General features: G+C 43.5%; 1 protein-coding gene across 2 annotated transcripts in view; it reads right to left on the reverse strand.

Moving 5' to 3' along the window:
* The window catches only part of LOC123581113 (interleukin-36 gamma-like), a 162,920-nt gene that overhangs the window by 31,861 nt on the left and 107,908 nt on the right, over positions 1-23,151 (reverse strand). The window contains exons 3-5 of one of the 2 annotated variants that reach the window (XM_045446844.1): positions 7,075-7,218; positions 5,138-5,247; positions 3,626-3,688 (exon numbers count right to left, since the gene is read on the reverse strand). In XM_045446844.1, coding sequence (XP_045302800.1) covers positions 3,626-3,688; positions 5,138-5,216 — 142 coding nt within the window. In that variant the 5' untranslated portion in view covers positions 5,217-5,247; positions 7,075-7,218. Of the gene's footprint in view, positions 1-3,625; positions 3,689-5,137; positions 5,248-7,074; positions 7,219-23,151 lie in introns of those variants that run through there. The other variant, XM_045446846.1, reaches the window with a different exon arrangement.

Genomic DNA, 23,151 nt, shown 5'->3' on the forward strand with positions numbered 1-23,151 from the left:
GTGAAAATGTGGAGTCTGGAGGTTGGTGCCTCCTTTTGTTCTGTTGTTGATCTTTCCTCTTGTATACTTTTTTTTTTTAATTTTTATTAAAAACAATTTTTTTAACATTTATTTATTTTTGAGAGACAGAGAAAGAGCATGAGCAAAGGAGGGGCAGAGAGAGAAGGAGACACAGAACTTGAAGCAGGCTCCAAGCTATCAGCACAGAGACATGGGGCTCGAACTTATAAACCACGAGATCACGACCTGAGCCGAAGTCGGATGCTTAACTGACTGAGCCACCCAGGTGCCCCTCCGCTCGTAACCTTTAGAAAGGCAAACCCTGTTTGTATCATGTTAAGACCAAAGCCACCAGGTTACTGAAACACTATGCCTTTCCTTTAGAATTCAGTGAGCTACGCTATTACTTTCTAAGTGAAAATCTTGATACACAATTAGCTTACTCATTTGATTTATCTGCTGATACAGAGTCCAAAACAACATGACTAATATCTAAAAATTAAAGTGACTTGATTAATAGCCAGATTTAACAATTCAATTGCCTTTTTCTTTGACTACAACCCGAAGAGAATGTATAATCAACATTACTTTGTAGTTACAATATTTTCAAGAATTCTCCACTTTGTATGGTAGCGTAAGTACTTAACTAATATTTAATGTGTTTTGTGTTTATTTTCATTTTGGGAGTTCTAGCGACTGACACCTCTTGTTTGACAGTGGCATCGAGCCACCGATGTGTGTTGTGAGAGGTCCTTCAATTTCATTATGCAGCCTTGAGATAATTCGGAATGGGCTCAGATGAGATCATAAATATCCTTAGTCTGATACTGGCTGGAAGACGGACCGGACCTAACTCTTAAGGGACCATGACTGATACACTGGAATAAATATACTTATATATTTATTCTTGAAGGACCATGCTTCATAAAGATGTGGGGCCCCATGTCTTATCTACTATGAAAGCAGCCACTTTGTAGCTTCTATGGCCCATGCATTAACAGTTGGCTTTCTCAGCCCTGCGAAGCTCCAATAAATAAATAAATAAATAAATAAATAAATAAATAAATAAAATTTTAAAAAAGAAAGAAAAAAAGGAGGGGGCGTGATTTGCAGTGAACTTAGATTGCAGGCGGCAGACCGGCCCCCTTCCTTAGCAAAGCAGTGTTTTCCCTCCCATCTTGTTTGCTATCTGCTGAGTGCTGGTCTAAGTCCATCTTTCTCTTAAAGGATTTTGCTGACTGAGCCAGGAAGTAATTAGCACATTCTAACATTATGAAATTCGCCTTGCTTTTCCTCTCCTTGGCAGTCTTTGGTAATATGTAGGCTACGGCTACAGTTCCAGAAAGCAGATCAGGGGCCAGGATCTGCTTTGGGGCTGTGTAAAGAATACAGCAGTTTCTCTTCCCAGATTTCCAAGGAAGAGCTCCCTCCCACTCCCACCCATCCCCAGAGAACTGGTTGTCAAACATTTGCCAGCGCATCGCTAGGTGTGTGTCTGCTGGGATGGGGGTGGGGCGTGGCAGTTGGGCGAGCCAGACAATCTACTGGAATGTGGGAAGAAACCACTAAATGTCAGTTCCTATTTTATTTAGTCTTTGTGAACTTTCTACTTTTGTGTAAATTTCATAATGGACTAATGCCCACATTTCAAAACTGAGTGCCCTCAGTTTTGTTTCATTGATTGGGGTCACTAGGATCCAAAATGTTTGGAGGGCACCACTCCTAAGGCTATTATCTCTGTGCAGTTAACTCATTGCCAAGCAGAGTACAGGATGGATAAGGGTCTTCTCCTTCTATTCCCAAGACACCTTCCTCTTGCCCTCACCTGCCTCACTCTACCCCAGGATCTTGGATGGGGGCAGGAGGAGTGACCAGCTATGAAAGGAACCTCTGATTAGGGTGTTTCTGTTCTTCCTACAGATTAAATTCCCTGAGATTGCCCTTTTACAGGCAATCCTTTCTAGCCCACATGCAAGGGTCTCAGCCCTAGCCCTCTACCTTCCTGTGGCCTCAAACATCACAGCCCACTCAAAATTTCTCCCACGCCAAGTCTTTCTGCCTTATAAGCAATTTAGCATGTAAACACTATGGGTTTAAAACCCGATGTAAACACATGGGTTATCCATTTTCACAGATAGGTTCAATCCAAATTCCCATCACTTACTACTTTAGGACCTAGGAAAAGTAACTGTATCTCTCTAAACTTCCTCATCTGTGAGAAGGGGGTAATAATAGCACCTCCCTGGAGGGGGTATTGGGAAGATTAAAATGCTTATTCAAGCGAGTAGCACTTAGCCAGGTATCTGAGCCATATAAAAGACTCAGAATATGTTGATCTTTATTCTTCTTAACCCTCTTTCCTGCAGCCTGTCACTGGGGGCATCATGCTGTCAGCAAAGCCTTGGTGGGACAGATCCTTAGAGGGCCAGTGGAAGAGTAGAGTGGGGTGGGCGAGAAACTAGGTAGGAAGTACCTAGGAGCCTACACAGGAAATCATCTGATGGGTGACATTTTAGGACCATGGACGCCTGGTCCCCGCTGCCCTGAGATTCTGGTTGGTCTGGGGAGACACCCACGCATGCTCTGTACGTTGCATGTCCAGCACTAGCTTTGGGCTGTCTTCCTCTTAAATATTTCCAAAACCTGTCCTTCTTTTACTTCTCTTTCCCTCCCATCGCACCCTGAGTCGCGCCCCCCATCATCTCACACTGAGGCTTGTGCCGGATCCTCGTTAACTGGTGTTCTCGCACATCATTCCTGGCCTGACCCGCGTTCTTCAGACTCCCTTCTCAAGGCCACATCAGGGGTGTCCGTGTTTTACTGTGCTAGTAATTATCTCCTCTGGGGAGTCCGTTCTCAAACAACAGCGGGAGCAACAGCAGCAGCGGGAGCGGCAATAGTGCCTGACGCAACCTCCCTTTCAGAGTCGCCGGGGGCCGGCCGTGCACCTGTGTGCGCTCACCTCCGGTTTACCAGCGAGGAGGGTCACCCGCACTAGACCTGGGACTCAGGCTGAGGCCTCCCAACTCTGCCTGTGCAGAGGATGGTGACGGGGAGCCTTAAACCTGACTTGGGCAGACAGCGGTCACAGTACCTTTAAATTCCAGCATCTGTCACCAATACTTCCTGTGTCACCTGGGCAGGGAGCCTCCCTCACGCCTTTGGTTTCTGCCCTTGAATTTCTTAAGGTTATTGTGAGGTTCATGCAGTAGCTGTGAGGGCAGCCAAGGCACACTCCGCGGTGAGGGTTTCGCGTGCGCCCTCTGCTGGTCAAGTTTCTGTTTTTCGTAAATTCTTTGAGAAGGTCCGGCTTGCCAGCCTCATGGCAAAGGTCAGAAGAAGGACATGGAAGAGTCCTAGGCTCAAAACCTTTCTTCTCCTGGGCCACTCAGTGATAGGTGTTCCGTGCACCTCTCTGGAAAGCCCGAGGCCCACCCAGGGTTCATCTTTCTTACTGACCCTCCTGAGATTCGTTTCCACAAAGGAAAAGCCTTTGGCCTCATCCCAGCACCCTTAGGTACCCGCAGCCTCTGATCCTCTGACGCCCCTACGAGAACATCGTGGCACCAGCCTCGTGCCCACCCTCATCTGCCACCACCCTCATTGGTTCACCCAGGGGCCTTACTTGAATAGGGAGAGCTTTGTGAGGTGAGACTCATGTCTGGCTCCAGGGGGCTTCTGTCCAAGTCTGGAATCAGAGACAGTGAGGTTAGCACATGACAATTGGGATTTTCCAGGGATTCAGGAACATCAGGGGCCATTTAATGCTTTACTTATTGTTGTATGTTTTGAGAAACCCTAAAGCAAAGAGACAGTAATGACAAAAAATAGCCTTCCTGGTCAAAAATGGTAGAAATGGAGATGAAATAGAACGAACTCAGTTTCTGAATGCAGAACTCTGTAGAAGCCTTAGTTATTAAAAACACATGCGTTGCATTAATTCAGGGGGTATAGGATACATTGCCCACAGTACTCTGAGAGTAATCTGGAAGCTTCTAGCTGATAAAACATTAAGTTTGAGAAATGCCTGAATGAAATCCCTGGTCACAATCCAAACAACCTTTGCATATGGAGAGCACATAGCACCTAGGGAAGAAGAAAACCCAAATGCTGTGCTCTGGTATGAAGGCAGTCTTGGTCTTGCCCACTGCTTGGCTGTAGTGACTTGCCTTGTAGTGTACGTGACTGCCTCTCACCGCTCTGAGCCTTCCCTTCCTTGTCTGTCCCTCCAGCTCTGACAGTCGATGCTTCTAAGAAGCAGGAAGACTGCACCTTGGTGAGGAAAGATGGCGGAAGGTGGAGCTGCCCCAGACTCAGTTTAGACAGAGACTCTCAAGGATTGTGTTGGAAGTCAGAGGAAGCCTTTACCGCTTCCACACATGCCACAAACAACGGCAGAGTTAGCAGTCGATATCACCATTTGGAGTTCCCCAAGGTTGCATAATTATAGTGTCTGGTGCTTGGACCTTCCTGGTGTCCACTCCTGCTGCCTAAGGGACAGGAGGTGCATGGTGGCCACCACATGGCCTGTGTTCCAAGAGCAGGAGCAGTGCTTTCCAAACCTCTCTGTTGGCAGATCCATATTTGTCAGACAAATGTCTTACTTTTAGTTTGGGAATTCTGATTTCCACGTGTGAGTTGAAGGCCCCTGTTACGTGCCCCTCCCTTCACACTTCATGCACTAGACAGTCATTTCGGTCAAAAGCCTCCTCTTTTCATATGCCTTGAGCCAACACCAACACCAGAGTGCCTTCTCCCATGGGATGATCGAAAGTCCTGAGCCAGGGTACTTTTCCCACCCGAGACCCAGACAACTCCTTCTACTGCAGGGCCTTCTCCTCTGCCTGGGCAGGCTGGGGGAGGATTCAGAACCATCCAACTGGTTCACTTCAAAGCCCCAGATCTCCGGGTGAAGGTGATCTGTTTATCTATCACCTTATGCACCTAGGCACCCATGACAGAGCTTCATTTTCCCTTCAAGGACTTCTCTGGTCTAATGCATTTGCCAGAGAAGTTCTCAAAGGTCACTTACCATGCAAGGTCAACAGGGAGGAACCGGTCTGTGCACAGACCTACAAGGTCCTGCTTTAGGAGCTATGTTTTGGTCCTAGTATGGATGCTTTTGCAAGAATCTTACCTTCTGAGCAGCACTGGGGCTCATCTCCTTCCTGGTCTTCAGACTCCATTTTCACACTTGAGTCCTCCAAAAATGACATTTTTAACACAATGAAATGACTCAACAGGAACCTGGGATTAAAGGCAGGAAGGAGGTCAGTTATGACACTTCCGAACCCAGGAAACCTTGCTGGGCACCACAAGTGCTTAGTAGGCCATCAGCCTTGCTCTCTGCTCAGAAATGTTTGCTGTGTTCAGGAAGGCCTTGTAAGAATGGACCGTGCTTCTCCTATCATTCCTTCTTTGATTTTTGGACAGCAATGCTTTCTAAACAGTGGGTCACAATATCATTTTCTTGGATCCTGACAACATTTGATAAAAATGAAACAGAAAGCTCAAAGTGTATTGCTCTAGTCCTGGGATTACCAAACTAACTACAGACCACAGGACAAATCTGTCCCACTGCCTTTTTTTTTTTTTGTTTTTTTTAAGTAAAGTTTTATTGGAACACAGCCATGTCCTTTTTTACATGTTGTCTATGGCTGCTTTCTGGCTTCAACAGCAGAGATGAGTATTTGAAAGACAGATCATCTGGTCAGCAAAGCCTAAAATGCTGCTGTCCCAACATTTACAGAGTTTGCCAACCCTCTGCTGTAGTCTAATTTTTGCAAAGAAAGGCAGGTTTTGTTTGTTTGTTTGTTTGTTTGTTTGTTTTTGTAGCCTCTTGTCATAGAAAACTGAGCCTCCAAAGGTCCCAGGAGGCTCAGCTCCTAATGTCTTGGGGAAGGGATGACACAGGAGCTCTTCACTGGGAGGACTGGGAGGAGAGAGATTTCTAAACACCCCTCAATTCTGCAAGTCACATTTCACTCACTTCACAAAGAACTTTCCCCAACATTAGTTCAGAGAAGGAAGTAAGGCAATAATTGCTATCTCCATTATATAGATGAAAAACCCAAAGGTAGTAAATTCTCAACGGTCACACCACTTTTAGTTTGCAGAGATGGGCAGTTTATGTGGAAACCCAATCCCTTGAGAAGGGCTTAGGAGCGGGACAAAGGGAGCTAAATGGTTTTGCAAAAATAAACAATGGCAAGGAAAGGCTCCGGGGCTTGGCAGCAAGGACAGTGAATGATAGGATGGCCACAGTGAAGGATGGCCACTGGGTGGCTCTAGGGGGTGGGGACACCCGACAAATCTTTAAGGGCATGGAGAGTCACCACTTGAGTTTAAGTTATTTGCTATTTGGCTGCATTCCCACATCTACAAAGCACAAATCTCTTTGCAGTTTGGGGCTAGATCAAGGGACACAGGGAATTGGTGGCACTGGAGAAGTCAGAGAATTTGGCAGTCACATGACATTAGACAAAGAAATGTCTGGCAGAAATGTAGGTACTAAAATGCATGAAGACAGTGGTGGTCCTGGTGGGGGACAGAATGATGCCCACAGGCTGAAGTACTTGGGAGATCCCTGTGAGTCACTTCTGGAATTTTCCACCTGTATCCAAATAAATGCAGGTGGTTTCCCCAGAGCTCCCTAGAGAAGCAGTGCATTCAGCCATCTGAGATCCATGTCTTTTCACCTAAGAACACTCAAAATATTTAGGGTCCCCAAATCTCTTTTCTGAAGACCAGTACTTTCTAGATTCTTCTTCTCTAGCAGCTGAAAGCAGAGAAAGCTAGCATTAGCAGGGCTGGCAAGTTTCCTAAGCTCAGCGTCTGCCTGGCCCTCCAGCAATGCCCCGCTTATCGGCAGAAGCCCTCCTGGAAGACATTTAGGCTGCTCATGGGGCTGAGAGCAAGGTGGTCTGGGCAGGTGTCAGAGATATCACTTAGAAAGTCAAGAAATCCACAGAAGGGCATGCTTCTAATGGGAAAAAAAGCAAGGCAGGTCCAGATGCTGTTCTGCTTCCCCATCTATGTCAACTGGTCTCTTGAACCCGCATCAGTACCACCTACCTGCGGCAAGGGTCCCCACACTCTGTGGCTCCTGGAGCTCTGCTTGTCTTCTCCCTTCAGGATCTCTGATGTGGAGGGGCCAGGTCTGGTCCTCGTTTTGAAGAATTGTTTTGGGAGTGTGTATGCAAATGTAGCAGCGCATTCCTTTATCCAATAATAAGCAGCATCTTAGGTATCAGTCATTACTCATTGCCTGCCATTTTCCACCCCAAAGGAATAAACAAATTCCTGTGGAGTAGTGTCACTCTGCCGAGGACTGTGCCACATCCATTCAACACGTTTCAAGGCACTTGAGACAGGCTGTGTGGCTGCCAGTCCTGTGCAACAGTGAAGGTATAGGAAAGAGACACGAATGAAAGGAAAGGGGAGATGCAGTGTCCAGCCCGGACACCGAGCCTGGGAGGTGTGGGCAAGTCCTTGTCCTCATGGTGGTTCTTTACCCCAGTCCCAGAGTTCAGCCAGGTGGGGCCCCACGTCCCAGAGAAAAACACTGTCCTTTCACCTCTCCTTAAAGAGCACTCCAGGACATCACTGACACCCCCATCCACATCTTCTCTGTTCACTCTTCTTCAATGGGGACATGCAACACATCCCCAGCGGACCTTCCTTGATCAAGCCCACCAAGAACTGGCTTCTTCCTACAGCCTGTTGGCTATTTACTTACCTTATTATTATTATTATTATTATTATTATTATTATTATTTGGCATTGCATTGCATTGCATTGCATTTGCTCTTGTCAGTTAATAAATATGGTTGTGTTTTACAATGCTAAAAACAGCTGGTGCACTCAGAGGAAAATCCACGTGACCAAGCAAGGTCATAGCCACTGGGTCACCAGCAACAGCACAATAGCACAGGGGCAACAGTAACAGCCACCACGGTCCTCTGTGTGCTCTCAGTAATCCAGGGCTGGACTAAGCCCCCTGCATTCCTTATGTCCCCAAATCCTGTGCTGATCCTGGGGCTGGGGTTGTCCTCCCAGCTTCCACTGTAAAAGCCAGAGCAGTCTACCGAGGTTAAGCAATTTCCGTGAGATCACGAACCGAGTTCCAGGCAGCCTAGGCTTTTCTGAGAACGTCGCAGCTCTGTCTTTTAAATGTGGGCACGGACTAGGGTCTTATCTTCAAACCTTCTTCCATGCTCACATCTACATAACACGCGATGACAGGAATGTGTCTGACAAATTATTTTCCTTCCCTATTTACAATGCATCCTGCCTTTCCTAGTCAAGATGATATCTCAAATAGTATTTCATCTCATCAGTACTTTTCTACATTATTTTTAATTGCCACAGGGTATTTCATTATTGGTCTAAAGATCTGAAAAATGTGATTCCCTTGATAGCTGGAATAGAAATCTCTAATTTGTCTATTAAATGCCTAATATAGAGAGATCTTCGGAGAATTTCTTGATAAGCCTTTGGGATAGGGATGAGATTGTGAAAGAAAATATGAAGTTAAAAAATGGGAAACCCAACTGAGTATAAATTCTGTCATCCAACAGTCAAAGAATTAGAATGTTACTGAAATCGGTTTGACTCCTGCATCCTGCATCACCATAGGATGCTGGCACTTCTCATGATTTGTCCAGGCACGTACAGCAGGAGAGGCAGCAAGGTGAATTCCCTGCCGTAGACCTAGCCAGGCCTGAGGAACTGGACAGTGCTTGAGGAACAGAGACAGATGCAGACGCCCACAGGAGACATGCAGCCTGCAGTCCAGAACATAGTGGCCAAGGGAGCGTGGGAATGCTCTGTGAGCATTTAGTGGGGGAAGGTGGGAAGTGGCTCCCACACAGGTAGCACCAGGTCCCAACAGATGGGAGAGCACAGCAATAAGGAATCCAGGTCAGGTGGTAGCCACATATCCAGCAGACCATCCAACCAGCATCTGAGAGGCCCATAAGCAAGGCCTCATCATTGGCATGAGGTTCAGGAGACTGGCAACTTTCAAGAGTCCATAGTGTTAAGTAGTGAGTAGGAGCAAATCCAGAAGAGAAAACAGAGTAAGAAAGCAGAGAAAATTATGTAAGTTCATGTTTGCCATAGGAAAGTTTTTGGAAGTCAGTAAAGGGATGGCTGCAATCCCCATTATTAGTGTTGCTATTAGCTAAAATCTCCTGACTGCCAGTCTGCTCCCTTTCTTTAAAAAAGAAAAATGTTTATTTATTTTGAGAGTGAGAGAGAGATAGGGAGGGGTAGAGAGAGAATCCCAAGCAGGCTTCCCACTGTCAGTGCAGGGCCCGATGCGGGACTCAATCCCACAAACCTCGAGATCATGACCTGAGCCAAAATCAGGAGTCGGACGCTTAACAACTCAGCCACCCACCCGCCCCCAGTCTGCTCCTTTCAACCTCACATTTTTTCCACCAACGTCTGCATGTAAATGTTTGACATGTATTCTGTAGTTGTTATGTACGGTATTTTATACATGACCATGAAGTCAGATGTATTAATTCTATTGAGCAGATCCTCTCTACCCTCACTGTTATCTTTTATTCTATCCATTGTGTAAGGGGGATATTAAGATCTCCTACTATGCTGTAGATTTATAGATTTATTTTGATCTTGATTTCGGCATTTTGAAGCCATGTTAATTAGGTGCATATAAATTTATAATTTTTATATCTCTCTGGTGATCTGAGACTTTTATCTCTAAGGAGAAATCCTCTTTATCTCTACGAATGCTTATTGTCTTAAAGTCTACTTTGTCAGATACAGAAGACTTTTCATTAGTATTTGTGTGGTATATCTTTTCTCATCCTTTTCTTTTCAATGTCCTCCACCCTTATGCTTTAGATGTATCTAAAGCAAACAGCATATAATTCAGTTCTTTTTGCTTTGCGTAATCAACATTATCATACAAACCACTTACATCACTCTAAAACATCATGGATTATAAGATACACCAAAGTTTTATAGATCAATAAGAAAGAGAAATGCCACCAATTAAACCATGACATAAGATCTCAACAACAGCCCTATCAAATGCACAGATCAATCATACCAGCTTCTCCATGCGGCAAATTTTCTTTCATCAATTCCAAGGAATTTGGCAATTTCTCTTGTTTTACATTGCACATATCTCAGAAACAAAGTATAAAGAGCTTCATCTACTTGTGGGTAGCCTCTTTTTTGGGTCTCTGAAAGTTGTTGGTATTTGGCAAAAAAAAAAAAGCTTCATTAAAATTACCTGTTTACCCCACTACTCAGTTTCCATGCCAAGTCAGAGGGCATCTTTTTGAAACATTTTCAGCAGAAATTAAACTCAACACATGTAATAACAATGATCCACAAAACTCAACTGAGGACCAAGAAAAAAAAAACTCTGACAAGTTAGCACACCCTGACAGGGTTCATATGATGCCATAGCCTGTCATGTGTTTCCCAATTTCAGAAATATAAAAATACAAGTAAATGTGTGTCTTTTTTTTAATGTTTATTTATTTATTTATGAAAAATTTTTTTAATATTTATTTTTGAGAGAGACAGACAAAGCATGAGCAGAAGAGGGAAGAGAGAGAGGGAGACACAGAATTCGAAGCAGGCTCCAGGCTCTGAGATGTCAGCACAGAGCCCAATGTAGGGCTCAAACTCACCAGCTCATGAGATCATGACCTGAGCGAAAGCCGGACACCTAACCGACTGAGCCACCCAGGCCCCCCTAATGCTTATTTATTTTTGAGGGAGAGAGAGAGACAGAGCACAAGCGGGGGAGGGACAGAAAGAGAGGGAGACACAGAATCTGAAGCAGGCTCCAGGCTCTGAGCTGTCAGCACAGAGCCTGACGTGGGGCTTCAACTTGTGAATCATAAGATTTGAGAACTCGTGAGCCGAAGTAGATGCTCAAGTGACTGAGCTGCCCAGGCACTCCTTGTGTGTCTTAAAATCAATGAAATAGAGCATTTGGGTTTAAAAACCTACTGCTGTTATGGTGTTTTTTTTCATTACTCCTATTCTGTTTCTCCTCCCCCTTCTTGCTTTCTTTTCGTTTGAATATTTTTTATCATTCCATTTCTCTCCCTACTAGTCTGAAATGTATATACCTCTATATTTATTTTCAACTCTTTTGGTGCTTATCCTAGAAGTATCCCGTGTATCCTTAAGATTCATGCTAATGAAGAACTTTATTCTCCTCTCAGACAATTCAAGGATGACAGAACACCTCCATCTAGCTCAACTTTGCCCAATTAAAAAATTTTTAAGTTTATTTATTTATATTGAGAAAGACAGTGACAGCACGTGAGTAGGGGAAGGGCAGAGAGAGACAGGGGGAGAGAGAGAGAATCCCAAGCAGGCTCCATGCTGTCAGCACAGAGCCTGACATAGGGCTCGAACTCATGAACTGTGAGATCATGACCTGAGCAGAAATCAAGAGTCGGATGCTAAACCAACTGAACCACCCAGGTGCCCCAACTTTGTCCAATTTCTATGCTTCTACTGTCACATGTTTTAATTCCATATACTTTCAAAACTACGTATTTTATCATCATCATCATCATCATCATCATCATCATTATTATTTCATAGCATGAGAGTTAATTTCCTTTTGCCCACATATTTAGTAATCTTCTTGGTTCTTCATTTCTTCTTATATCTATATCTTCCATCTGGGATCATTTTCTTTATACCTGAATTACATACTTTAGAATCGCATTGTCTAATATGGTAGCCACCAGCCACATGTGGCTATTTAAATGTAAAGTAAGTAAAACTGAATAAAATTTAAAATTCAGTTCCTTGGCCTCATTAGAGGCACATTTCAAGTGCTCAGTAGCCACAAGTGGCTAATGGCTACTGCACAACAAACATAGAGTACATTTTCGTCATGTCTGAAAGTTGTACTGATAGCGCTTAGCTCCAGCTTCCTTTCTGGAAGGCCTTACAGCAGTGAACACCCTCTGTTTTCGTTTAGCAGAATATACCCTTAATTCTCCTTCATTCCCGAATTGCCAAGTTCATCATTACCACTGGGAAGCTCCTGTGGGTTCTCCGCCCGTATCAAGATACTTCTGCAGGTCCCGCTGTCCTACCATTTGCCTCAAGAAACATCCAGTCCCTGTCAAAAGGCAATCTTAAAAAACTCACGTGGAATCTGGATTTTTTTTCCCCAGGGAAGAAGTCTTCTCCATAGGGTCGGAGATTAGTAAAATGTCACTATTGCAGCTGGGAATAAATAAAAAAGGAACTGAGTGGGATTTTGTGGATGAGACTGGGAAGCCAATCATCACTTACTACATTTTTTTTTTCCTATCAGAAAATGCATCTTACATTCCAAACTCACTCATATATGAGCTTTTGGAAACTTCAGGGAGCCTGTGGCCCTTGTCTCCTAAGAGGGGCCCACACACACAGCAGGTAGATGGTGAGAAACTCTTAGAATTTCTAATTATACAACAGTATGAAAGTACCAAATATATACAACTTTTTAAAAAAGCAAGCATTAAAAAAATGTGTGCTCGAAAATTTCACTGTTTGAGTGACGATGATTTCAAAACTGTAGGTCTTGGGGCGCCTGGGTGGCGCAGTCGGTTAAGCGTCCAACTTCAGCCAGGTCACGATCTTGCAGTCCGTGAGTTCGAGCCCCGCGTCAGGCTCTGGGCTGATGGCTCAGAGCCTGGAGCCTGTTTCCATTCTGTGTCTCCCTCTCTCTCTGCCCCTCCCCCGTTCATGCTCTGTCTCTCTCTGTCCCAAAAATAAATAAACGTTGAAAAAAAAAATTAAAAAAAAAACAAAACTGTAGGTCTTTTTATATTTGGGGGGCGTGGGTTAAAATATAAAATTAAATAAATATAAAATTAAATTTATCAAATATAACATTTAAGTACAAATGTATTTAAATTAATTGAATTTATTTTATTTACTTTGCTTTATTTTTTAAATTCCAGGCTGGAATGCACACTGTAGCAAAAAGAATCTAAGTGTATTAGGAAGGTATGAAATAACATCACTGAAGGGAGTGGTTGAGAAAGGTGCTGACCCAAAGCAACTCTGGAAATGAGCGACGTGTGTAAGACGAAAGGCAAAGACACTGTACATAAGCCCTGCACACAGATGGTAAAGTTGTAGTCCATGGAGTCTGGAGCACAAGTGAACAGCTTTGAAACCAGTATACATGGGTTCTGGAATTGGACAGTTAAGCAAGTGAATGGTGGATGGTAGCAGACAGGTTTCTCACTATTACAGTGAGAACTTACAGACAAGCATGGGGAACAGGCTAATGTGATCCACGTGGTAATGGGTTAGAGTTAGGGACATCAGTATGAACTCAGGGTTAGCTTAATATAGTATAGATGGCTACAAATAGAAATATTTATAAATATGTATATAGGCCTGAGTTGGTAGACACATGTATGCTTCCTTGCTCGGTCAGCTGAGAGAGCCTAGAAGCAATGATTCCCCAGGACAGTAAGCATAGCTAGTGCCCAGTTGATAGTTTTTAATACAATTCTCTAACAAAAAGAATTAAGGCTCCTTGGGAAAATGTCTGAAATTCTAGGGCTGGATCGGGAAATGTGCAAGATGAGCCTAGAGTGCCACTTGGAGTTCCAGAAAGGAAAGGGGGCATGGGGAGAGGCAATAATTGGATATGTCAAAGGGACACCGGAGCCAGCTGAAGGGTTTCCAGTGGCCAAAGCTGGAACAATTTGAGCAATAAAATAAATAACATAGCATTGGATTAGAACTGAAAGTATAAAATAAATATCCGTGAGTCCATACTGATGCAAATAAATGATTGAATAAATAAATAAATGGGGAAAGCAGACAAATCTCTCTGCAGAGGAAACCCAAATAATTTATGTATATACTTTCTCCCTTAAAGAGGTGGAACATTAGGGGCACCTGGGTGGCTCAGTCGGTTAAGCGTCTGACTTCAGCTCAGGTCATGATGTCATGTCTCATGGGTTTGTCCCCCACTCATTCTCTGTCTCTCTGTCTCTCAAAAAAATAAACGTTAAAAAAGAAAAAAGAGGTTGAACATAACTCCCCACATCTCGGGTGTGCACTGACCTATATTCACTCCCTTCCAAGGAATACAGTGTTAAGGGGGTGGGGGGTCATAATATAACAGCGGAGGAATCGGAGAGACTCTTTCTCAGTCAGCTGATCAAGGCTAAGGTCAACACTGATAAGTCATGTTGATAACATGTAGTTTTGATATGATGTCATAAGACTGGTACTTTACCTCTATGGTTCCTCTCAAAAGCCAGTAACTCCAGTTTAATCATAAGAAAAATATGAGGCAAACCCCAATTGAAGGAAAATCTACAAAATACCTCAAACTGTCAAAGTCATTAAAACACAAAGGTCTGAGAAACTGTTACAGTCAAGAGGGACCTAAGAAGATAGAATGACTAATTATAATGTGGATGGGATCCTAGAATGGTAAAAGGACTTTAGATAAAAACTAGTAAAATCTGAATAAAGTATGTATTTTAGTTAATAAAAATGTATCAATATTATTTGTTCATTCATCATGACAAATTGCCCCTAATAATGTAAAATGTTAACAATAGAGGAAATTGAGTGTGGGATAAATGAGTATACTCTGTACTATCTTCAAAACTTTTCTAGGGGCGCCTGGGTGGCGCAGTCGGTTAAGCGTCCGACTTCAGCCAGGTCACGATCTCGCGGTCCGTGAGTTCGAGCCCCGCGTCAGGCTCTGGGCTGATGGCTCAGAGCCTGGAGCCTGTTTCAGATTCTGTGTCTCCCTCTCTCTCTGCCCCTCCCCCGTTCATGCTCTGTCTCTCTCTGTCCCAAAAATAAATAAACGTTGAAAAAAAAATTAAAAAAAAAAAAACAAAAAAAAACTTTTCTATAAACCTAAAACTATGCTAAAATAAAATGTATATTATTTTTTTTAAACATTTAATCTTTTGCTAAAATCCATATGACTTTTTATACTTTGGGGTTTGGAATCATGTGGCACATATCCATTTTTTTAAAGATAATAACAATAAATGCAAATTCTCACCTCCTTACACCCTGAGCTTCTGATTTAGCAGGCCCAGGGGTAAGCCCAGAAATAGACTTTCTTACAAAGCTCCCCAAGTGATCCTGGTGCAGGTGGTTCAGGTCATATTTTGCAAAACAAAATATGTTTTATTTAAAAATGTGATAGGGGCGCCTGGGTGGCTCAGTCGGTTAAGCATCCGACTTCAGCTCAGGTCATGATCTCACGGTCCGTGAGTTCGAGCCCCGCGTCGGGCTCTGGGCTGATGGCTCAGAGCCTGGAGCCTGCTTCCGATTCTGTGTCTCCCTCTCTCTCTGCCCCTCCCCCGTTCATGCTCTGTCTCTCTCTGTCTCAAAAATAAATAAACGTTAAAAAAATTTTAAAAAAAATGTGATAAAGTGGGGGGCCTGGGTGGCTCAGTTGGTTGAACGTCCGACTTCGGCTCAGGTCATGAACTCGCGGTTTGTGGGTTTGAGCCCTGCATCAGGCTCTGTGCTGACAGCTTGGAGCCTGGAGCCTGCTTTGGATTCTGTGTCTCCCTCTCTCTCTCTGCCCCTCCCCTGCTCATGCTCTGTCTCTCTCTGTCTCTCAAAAATAAATAAATGTTGGGGCGCCTGGGTGGCGCAGTCGGTTAAGCGTCCGACTTCAGCCAGGTCACGATCTCGCGGTCCGTGAGTTCGAGCCCCGCGTCGGGCTCTGGGCTGATGGCTCAGAGCCTGAAGCCTGTTTCCGATTCTGTGTCTCCCTCTCTCTGACCCTCCCCCGTTCATGCTCTGTCTCTCTCTGTCCCAAAAAATAAATAAAAACGTTGAAAAAAAAAATTTTTAAAAAAAAAATAAATAAATGTTAAAAAAAAATTTTTTTTCAGTGTGATAAAGTGTATGACAGAGCTGAGAGCTATTTGGGGTAATTGGGACCTAGCAATCTGCATGAACAGTGTTTGGTCTAGCCTCAAATACAGACCATTATCAGCATCCTACTACAAAAAAGAAAAAGAAAATGTGACATGACTCTGAGAACAACAGTATCAGAGAGGAATCCAATACTTTAAAAACAAAACCAAACAACGACAAACTGTAGTTGCATTTTCAGCACTGCTAAACTCATTCATTCACACATTCATTCATTTCATTTTCAAAAACTTATTTGCATGAGGCATGGTGCTAAATGCTAGAAATAAAGATGGTGAGCAAATGCAGACACCATCCCTACCCTTGAAGGAATTGTAGTCTAGTGGGAGATACAAATGTCAAAGTTCCACCCAGGCAAATGAAAAACAACTCCTAGGACAAGTGCTGTGAGATAGAAAAGCCCAGCTTATTATAGGGATTTGGGGCCAGGGGAGAGAGAGGCTTCTCTGAGCAGTGACTCTTGAACTGAGATCTAAAGAGGATCCAGGGTTTAACTAGCCCAAGAGGGGAGGTCGTAGCTCTCTGGAGGATCATAATGTTTGTTATTAGAATAAGCATTAGAATAAGCAAAAGCAGCGCAAAGACAGAGCAACGAGGACTCCGTGAGAATCGCTACATCTCTGTATCTGGCAGGTTAGCATGTCTTACAGATACCTCATCTGTGTGCCTTTAATCACCATGCTCTCCTTCCACATAGAGGAAAAGGATCGCTGCCCCAGAAACAAAGAGCTCATGGCACCTACTTTTCTTCCTCCCCCCGCTCCGTCCTCTGGCATCCATAAAGCCAGTTCCCTGGCAAAAACTAAAATAAATTGTTCATGAAGATCTACTTGCAAGATAAGGCTTTGGGCACACCCAGGGCATTCTACTGCTCAGAATTCAGCAAAAAGTATAAGGTGTCCTATTCCTTCCTTCATCTGCTCATGAATTGTGCTCAGCTTGAGGTCCATCGAGGTAAGAGCTGTGAGGTGGGGGTGTCATGATACTGAGAAGAGTATTTCAAAATGTCAGGACAAAATACATATTTAACCACACGAAGGCCTTCCAAGTTAACCCAGAGATCAGGTCTCTCTCAGGTGGAATTCTGTCAGCTCTGTGCGGTGTGGTCTGATGATCTTGTACTAAGCAGAAGTCATGACTGACCATTGCATGGTTTTAACACCTGGTTTAAAACATAAGCTAATTATTGCTTCATAGTTTCGTTCATAAAAATCTATCAAAATACACTGTGGAGTTGGAGGAATAAAAGCACAATTCAACAAGTTTCAGTAGTGCAAAGACAGGGAACACTGACAAAGCAGAGAGAACTGACTTCGAATCCTGGCTTCTGCGCCAGCTCTGTGACCTTATTCACCTCAGCTTTTCCAACCCAAACTTCTCCTGTTGTAAAGTAAGATCATGTTGACCTCTCTGGGCAACTGTAATGATCAGAGGTACAGCACATAGCATAGGGCCTGAGCAGTGGCGGGCAGGTCACAGGTGGCATGACGGTGATACTGATGATGATGATGATGATGATGCTGAAGATGATGATGATAACGATGACAACGATGATGACGATGGTGATGGAAATACTAATGATGATGATGGTGGCGGTGGAAATAGTGATGATGATGATGATGATGATGATGGGGATGGTAATGGTAATAATGATGATGATGATGATGGGGATGGGGGTGGGGGTGGGGATGGCAATAATGATGACTTCCCATCTACAGAGATTCTGGACCGATTGGTTTAGGATGAGGTTCAGGCCACCTAATTAAAGTACTAATTTAAAGCTAATTTAAAGCACGAATTTAATCACTTCTCGGCCCTTTGACTAAGATCAAGTGTACTATCTGGTCTTACCAGTTTAAAGTACTAATTTAAAGCTCCCCAGATGACTCTAATACAGAGCCAGTGTTGACAACCACTGCCCTAGACCAGCAGTCCTTAAACTCTTTGATCTCAAGACCTCGTTTTACTCTCACATATTATTAAAATCACAAAGAAGTTTGTTTTAAAACAGAATTCAAAACACAGAAACATACATATATGTCTTTCATTAGCCATCAGAGCAATGACATCATCATATGTCATAGATAGAGCCTCTGGAACACTCCCCTGGACACACATTTAAAAATCAGAGGGAGAAAGGGTAATAATGCTTTAAATTGTTATAAGAATAGTTTTGACCTCATGGGCCTCCTGATGCTGCTTCAGACTAAGCTTTTTACACCTAAGTATTGCCCTCTGCAGCTCCCTTTCCCCAACATTGCATGTGCACACGCATGCATACGCGCACACACACACACACACACACACACACACACACCCTGTCAGCCTCCATCCCTGGCTCTCCACCACACCTAGAAAAGGAATCACACCCATTGGCTCTCAGTCAATAGAAGACCATCAAATTCCACAGAGTCTGATAGACTGATCATTAGAAAGAGAATGTACTAAAGCTTTCCTCAGCTCTGGCTGCTTAAAAAACAACATGAAAGATTTGCAAAGTAAATGAACAGTGTAAACAAGATTGCAAGATCTGCATGGGCAAATAAACTGTTTTTATGCACCCTCGGACTCTTTGGAAACAGACTAGACACTGAGCACATAATTGCTTGAACAATCACACATTACCTTCATGGCTGGCAATACAAACAAAACATTGTCGGCTGACCCAGATAAGTAGCAAAGGTTGCAAATTGGCCACCCTTGGGAAAGATTAGAGTCACAGACAAGTTCATCTGGCCCACCCAGTGTTATTTCAAAATACTGATTAGTTCCCACATTAAAAACAAAGAGAGCTCACATTTTTAAAAATCTAGATTTTTGGCTATTTTTTAAAAATCTGGTAATACTAGGGCTGTGTTTCCACAGAGGGCTGGAGCAGAGTGGTAATTTCCCCCTTCAGATGGTGCTTGGGTTTCTTTCTTATCCCAACCCACGTCTTTCAATTATATCACCTGTCATGCCCACCAGGTACTATATTTGGGGTTATACATTCTTGGAACAAATACGACAGCCCTTGTTTAGAAAGCTCATGGATCCTGAAGGCCTCTCTTTCTGTTTAAGCTATTGTAGTAAGGTTAAACTCACTCCATTTACACACAGATCAGGATTACTATAACTTTGACTATCCAGAAGATTCTCTGAGATTTGATAGGCATAAAGGAGGCCTCCAAGAAGCCAAGAGAGTGGACATAAAGTCCATGCAACTTCCTCCAGGTAAAGGTGTCACCCTTGGCCAATTTTCTTCTATTTCACACACACAGTTCTATAAGCTTTGTTCCATCATACTTTTTAGTTCAGGGATGAAAATAATTTGGAGAAAAAAAAATAGTTTGTGAACATAAGAATGGCATCCCCCAAACCTCCCCTGACCAAAAACAAAACACACATTCCGAGGAATTTTTTTTTTTAAACCACGATTAATGGTAGAAATAGGAGGAAATATTCTTCCCAATGTTAAAGCCACAATAATGCCACAGTGATTAAGACAATGTGGTATTGGTAGAGGAACAGACACATAGATAAATGGAACAGAATAGAGAACTCAGAAATGGACCCACACAAGTATGTGCAATTAATTTTTGACAAAGTAGCAAAAGTAATTCAGTGGAGAAAATATACCCTTTTCAATAAACAATGCTGGACAATTAGACATCCATAGGCAAAAAATTAACCTCAACCTCAACCTCAACCTCAACCATATATAAAAATTAACATGGCGCCTGGGTGACTCCGTTGCCGAAGTGTCCAACTTTGGCTCAGGTCATGATCTTGAGTTTCACAAGTTCAAGCCCCACATCGGGCTCTATGCTGACAGCTCAGAGCCTGGAGCCTGCTTCAGATTCTGTGTCTCCCTCTCTCTCTGCCCCTCCCCTGCTCATGCTCTGCCTCTCTCTGTCCCCAAAATAAATAAACATTAAATTTTTTTTAAATTAACTCAAAATGGATCATGGACTTAAAGAGAAAATACAAAACTATAAAACTTCTAGAAAAAAAATGGAGCACATCTTTGGTACCTAGGACTACACAAAGAATTCTTAGACTTGACACCAAGAACATGATCCATAAAGCGAAAAACTGATAATTTGGAACTCATCAAAATTAAAATATTTTCTCTGCAAATGATCCTGTTAAAAGGGTGAAAAAACAAATTACAGCCTGGGAAAAGTATTTGCAAATCACATATCTGACAAAGAACTAGTATCTGGAATATACCAAAAAACTCTCAAAGATCACCATTTAAAACATAAACCATACAATTAGAAATTGGGCAATAGGGGTGCCTGGTGGCTCAGTTGGTTAAGCTTCCAACTCTTGATTTCGGCTCAGATCATGATCTTGCAGTTTGTGGGTTCAAGCCCTGCTTTGGGCTCCATGCTGACAGCACGGAGCCTGCTTGGGAGTCTCTCTCTCTGCCCTTCCCCCATTCACATGCATGCACACGCGTGCTCTCTCTCTCTCTTAAAATAAATATATAAACTTGAAAGAAAGAAAAAATGGGCAAAAGACATGAACAGACATTTCACCAAAAATAACATGCAGATGACAAGTTAACACACGAAAATATACTCGACATCATTAGCCATTAGAAAAATATGAATTGAAACCCCTCTGAGACATCACTCCATACTTGTCACACCGGCTAGAATGAAAACACAATGAGAACACCAAATGCTAGCAAAGATGTGGAGAAACTAGACCACGTATATATTGTGATAGAAATACAAAATGGCACAGCCACTCTGGGAAATTGTTCAGCAGCTCCTTTTAAAACTAAAAATGAACACCTACCATATGACCCAGCAATTGTACTCTTGGGCATACACCCCAGAGAAATAAAGATTTAAGTTCACACAAAAACCTATGCACTGATGACTTATGGTTGCTTTATTCATAATGGCCCCAAACTGGAAACTATCCAAATGTCCTTCAAGAGGTGACTGGTTGAACAAACTGTGGCACACCCATGCCTTGGAAGATACTCAGCAGTGAAAGGGTAAGAACGCTTGATATACCCAACAACTTGAATGAACCTCAAGGAAATTATGCTGAGTAAAGAAAAGCCAATTTCAACAGGATACTTACTTCATGGTTCCATTTATGTAACATCCATTAAATAACAAAATTACAGAGATGGAGAACAGATTGATTGGTAGAAGCCAGGGCTTAGGGATGAGGGGAACAAGGTGAGTGTGTCTATAAAGAGGGAGATAAGAGGTGGTATAGTCCTTATCTTGATTGTGGTGCTTACATGGAGCTACACATGTAGCACTGCATACAGCGGCAGACACACACAAATGAGTGTGTGTGTGTTACTAGTGAAATCTGAACAAACTCTGTGGATTGTACCAAGGGCAGTTTCCCGGTTTTGCCATTATACTGTAAGAGTGCAAGATGTGATGGGGCGCCTGGGTGGCTCAGTCGGTTAAGTGTCCGACTTTGGCTCATGTCATGATCTCACAGTTTGTGAGTTTGAGCCCCCGCGTTGGGCTCTGTGCTGACAGCTCAGAGCCTGGAGCCTACTTCTGATTCTGCATCTCCCTCTTTCTCTGCTCCTCCCCTGCTTGCATGCACTCTCTGTCTCTGTCTCTGTCTCTCTCTCTCAAAAATAAATAAACATTAAAAAAAAAAAGTGCAAGATGTTAATAGTGGGAGAAGCTGGCTGAAATGTGCTCAGAACCTCCCTGTATACTCCTTTACACCTTCCTGCCAATCTGTAATTGTTTCTAAATGAAACATTTTCTTAAAAGGTTACACATTTAATTTTAGAAGGCCCCTTTTACTATTGGAACTCCCAATTTTTCTACAATGATCAAGATACAGCACTAGTGGTCTCCAGCCTCCCGGAGCTCACAGTTTCTGCTGATTTGTTTTGTAACCCCGGCCAAGCCACTTCTCCTCCCTGGACCTCAATTTCCCATCTTCAAAATGAAAACTGAATGACTGTTCAAAATTCCTGCGGTTTTTGAGATGAAAGGCCTCAGATGGACTGAAGAGGCTGCATTGCAATATCAATGTGGGTTTTTTACGCAGTCAACTGTATGAGCCCGAGGGCAAAACCCAGGGCATGACAACCAATGAGACGTGTAAACGGGGACCATTAGATGTCTGCCCTGGGCCCTGCAGCCAGACTGGTGTGGCCAGCTGGCAGGGTATGAAGACAATGGGGGCTTCTAGAAAAGATGTGAGTGGAGCTACAGAGGGAGAAATGAGAAAGAAGAGGGAGCAGTGCCAATGCCCACCTGACTCAGCCACACCTACCTTGTGGGTATGAAAGACTCCACCTGCAAGCCAGACCCCACCCTGTCCTCTTCAGTCCCTACCAGGTGGCAGGATTTGGTCATGGTCTTACTGCCTAAGCTGGTGTCCGGGCACCAGCAAGCTTAAAGTATCTCATCCAGTCCCATGGCTTCAAATCTCTTAGCCAATGATGTCCATGTTTACATCGTAGCCCTCACCTCTCCCATAGACTCCAGGCTTGTTTATTTAACTGCCAATCTGACATTGATATTTGGCATCTCAAATGGTTTGGCCAAAACCAAACTCTTGCCTCCCTGTCACCCAAAGCTTCTTCTTCCCAATCTTCCCCTTTAGGAATTGGCACCCCCGGTCTGCCGTTCCTCTATGGTCTATTACCGACTCCTGGTAACTCCACCTTCCAAGATATATTCCAACTGTGTCCACTTCCCTCTCACCCCACTGCTACTGCCCTACCCCGCAACAGTGAGGTTTTCTTTTCTCCTCTGGACCTGAGTCCCTGCTTTACCCCAGCCCTAATAAGATGATCCTTATCATTGTAAATTAGATCATGTGACTCCCCAACTTAAACGCTCCAGTAGTTTCCTGCTCACTTAAAATAAAATCCTAATTCCTCGCCCTGATTTAATAAGGTCCATCTACCTTTCTGACCGCTTCACCCTCCGCTCCCTCACTCCTGTGCCGCATGGGCCTCCTTCAGTTCTTCCGATAATGGCACAGCTTTTGCACTGACTGTTGCCTCTGCCCCAAGTAGGGGCTCCTCCCCAGATCTTCTCATGCCTGACTCTTTCTCATGGGCACCACTCAGAGAACTTCCTTGACCAACTCTCTCGGCTTACATACCTGCTGCCCTCATCACTTGTTTCATTTTCTTTGCAGAGTATTTCACTATCTGGACATTTTCTTCATTTATGATTCATAATTGGTCCCTTGCCTGTCTCCACCATGGGAACATAA

Source organism: Leopardus geoffroyi, chromosome A3 (genome assembly GCF_018350155.1).
Source record: "Leopardus geoffroyi isolate Oge1 chromosome A3, O.geoffroyi_Oge1_pat1.0, whole genome shotgun sequence".
Classification (NCBI taxonomy): Eukaryota; Metazoa; Chordata; class Mammalia; order Carnivora; family Felidae; genus Leopardus; species Leopardus geoffroyi.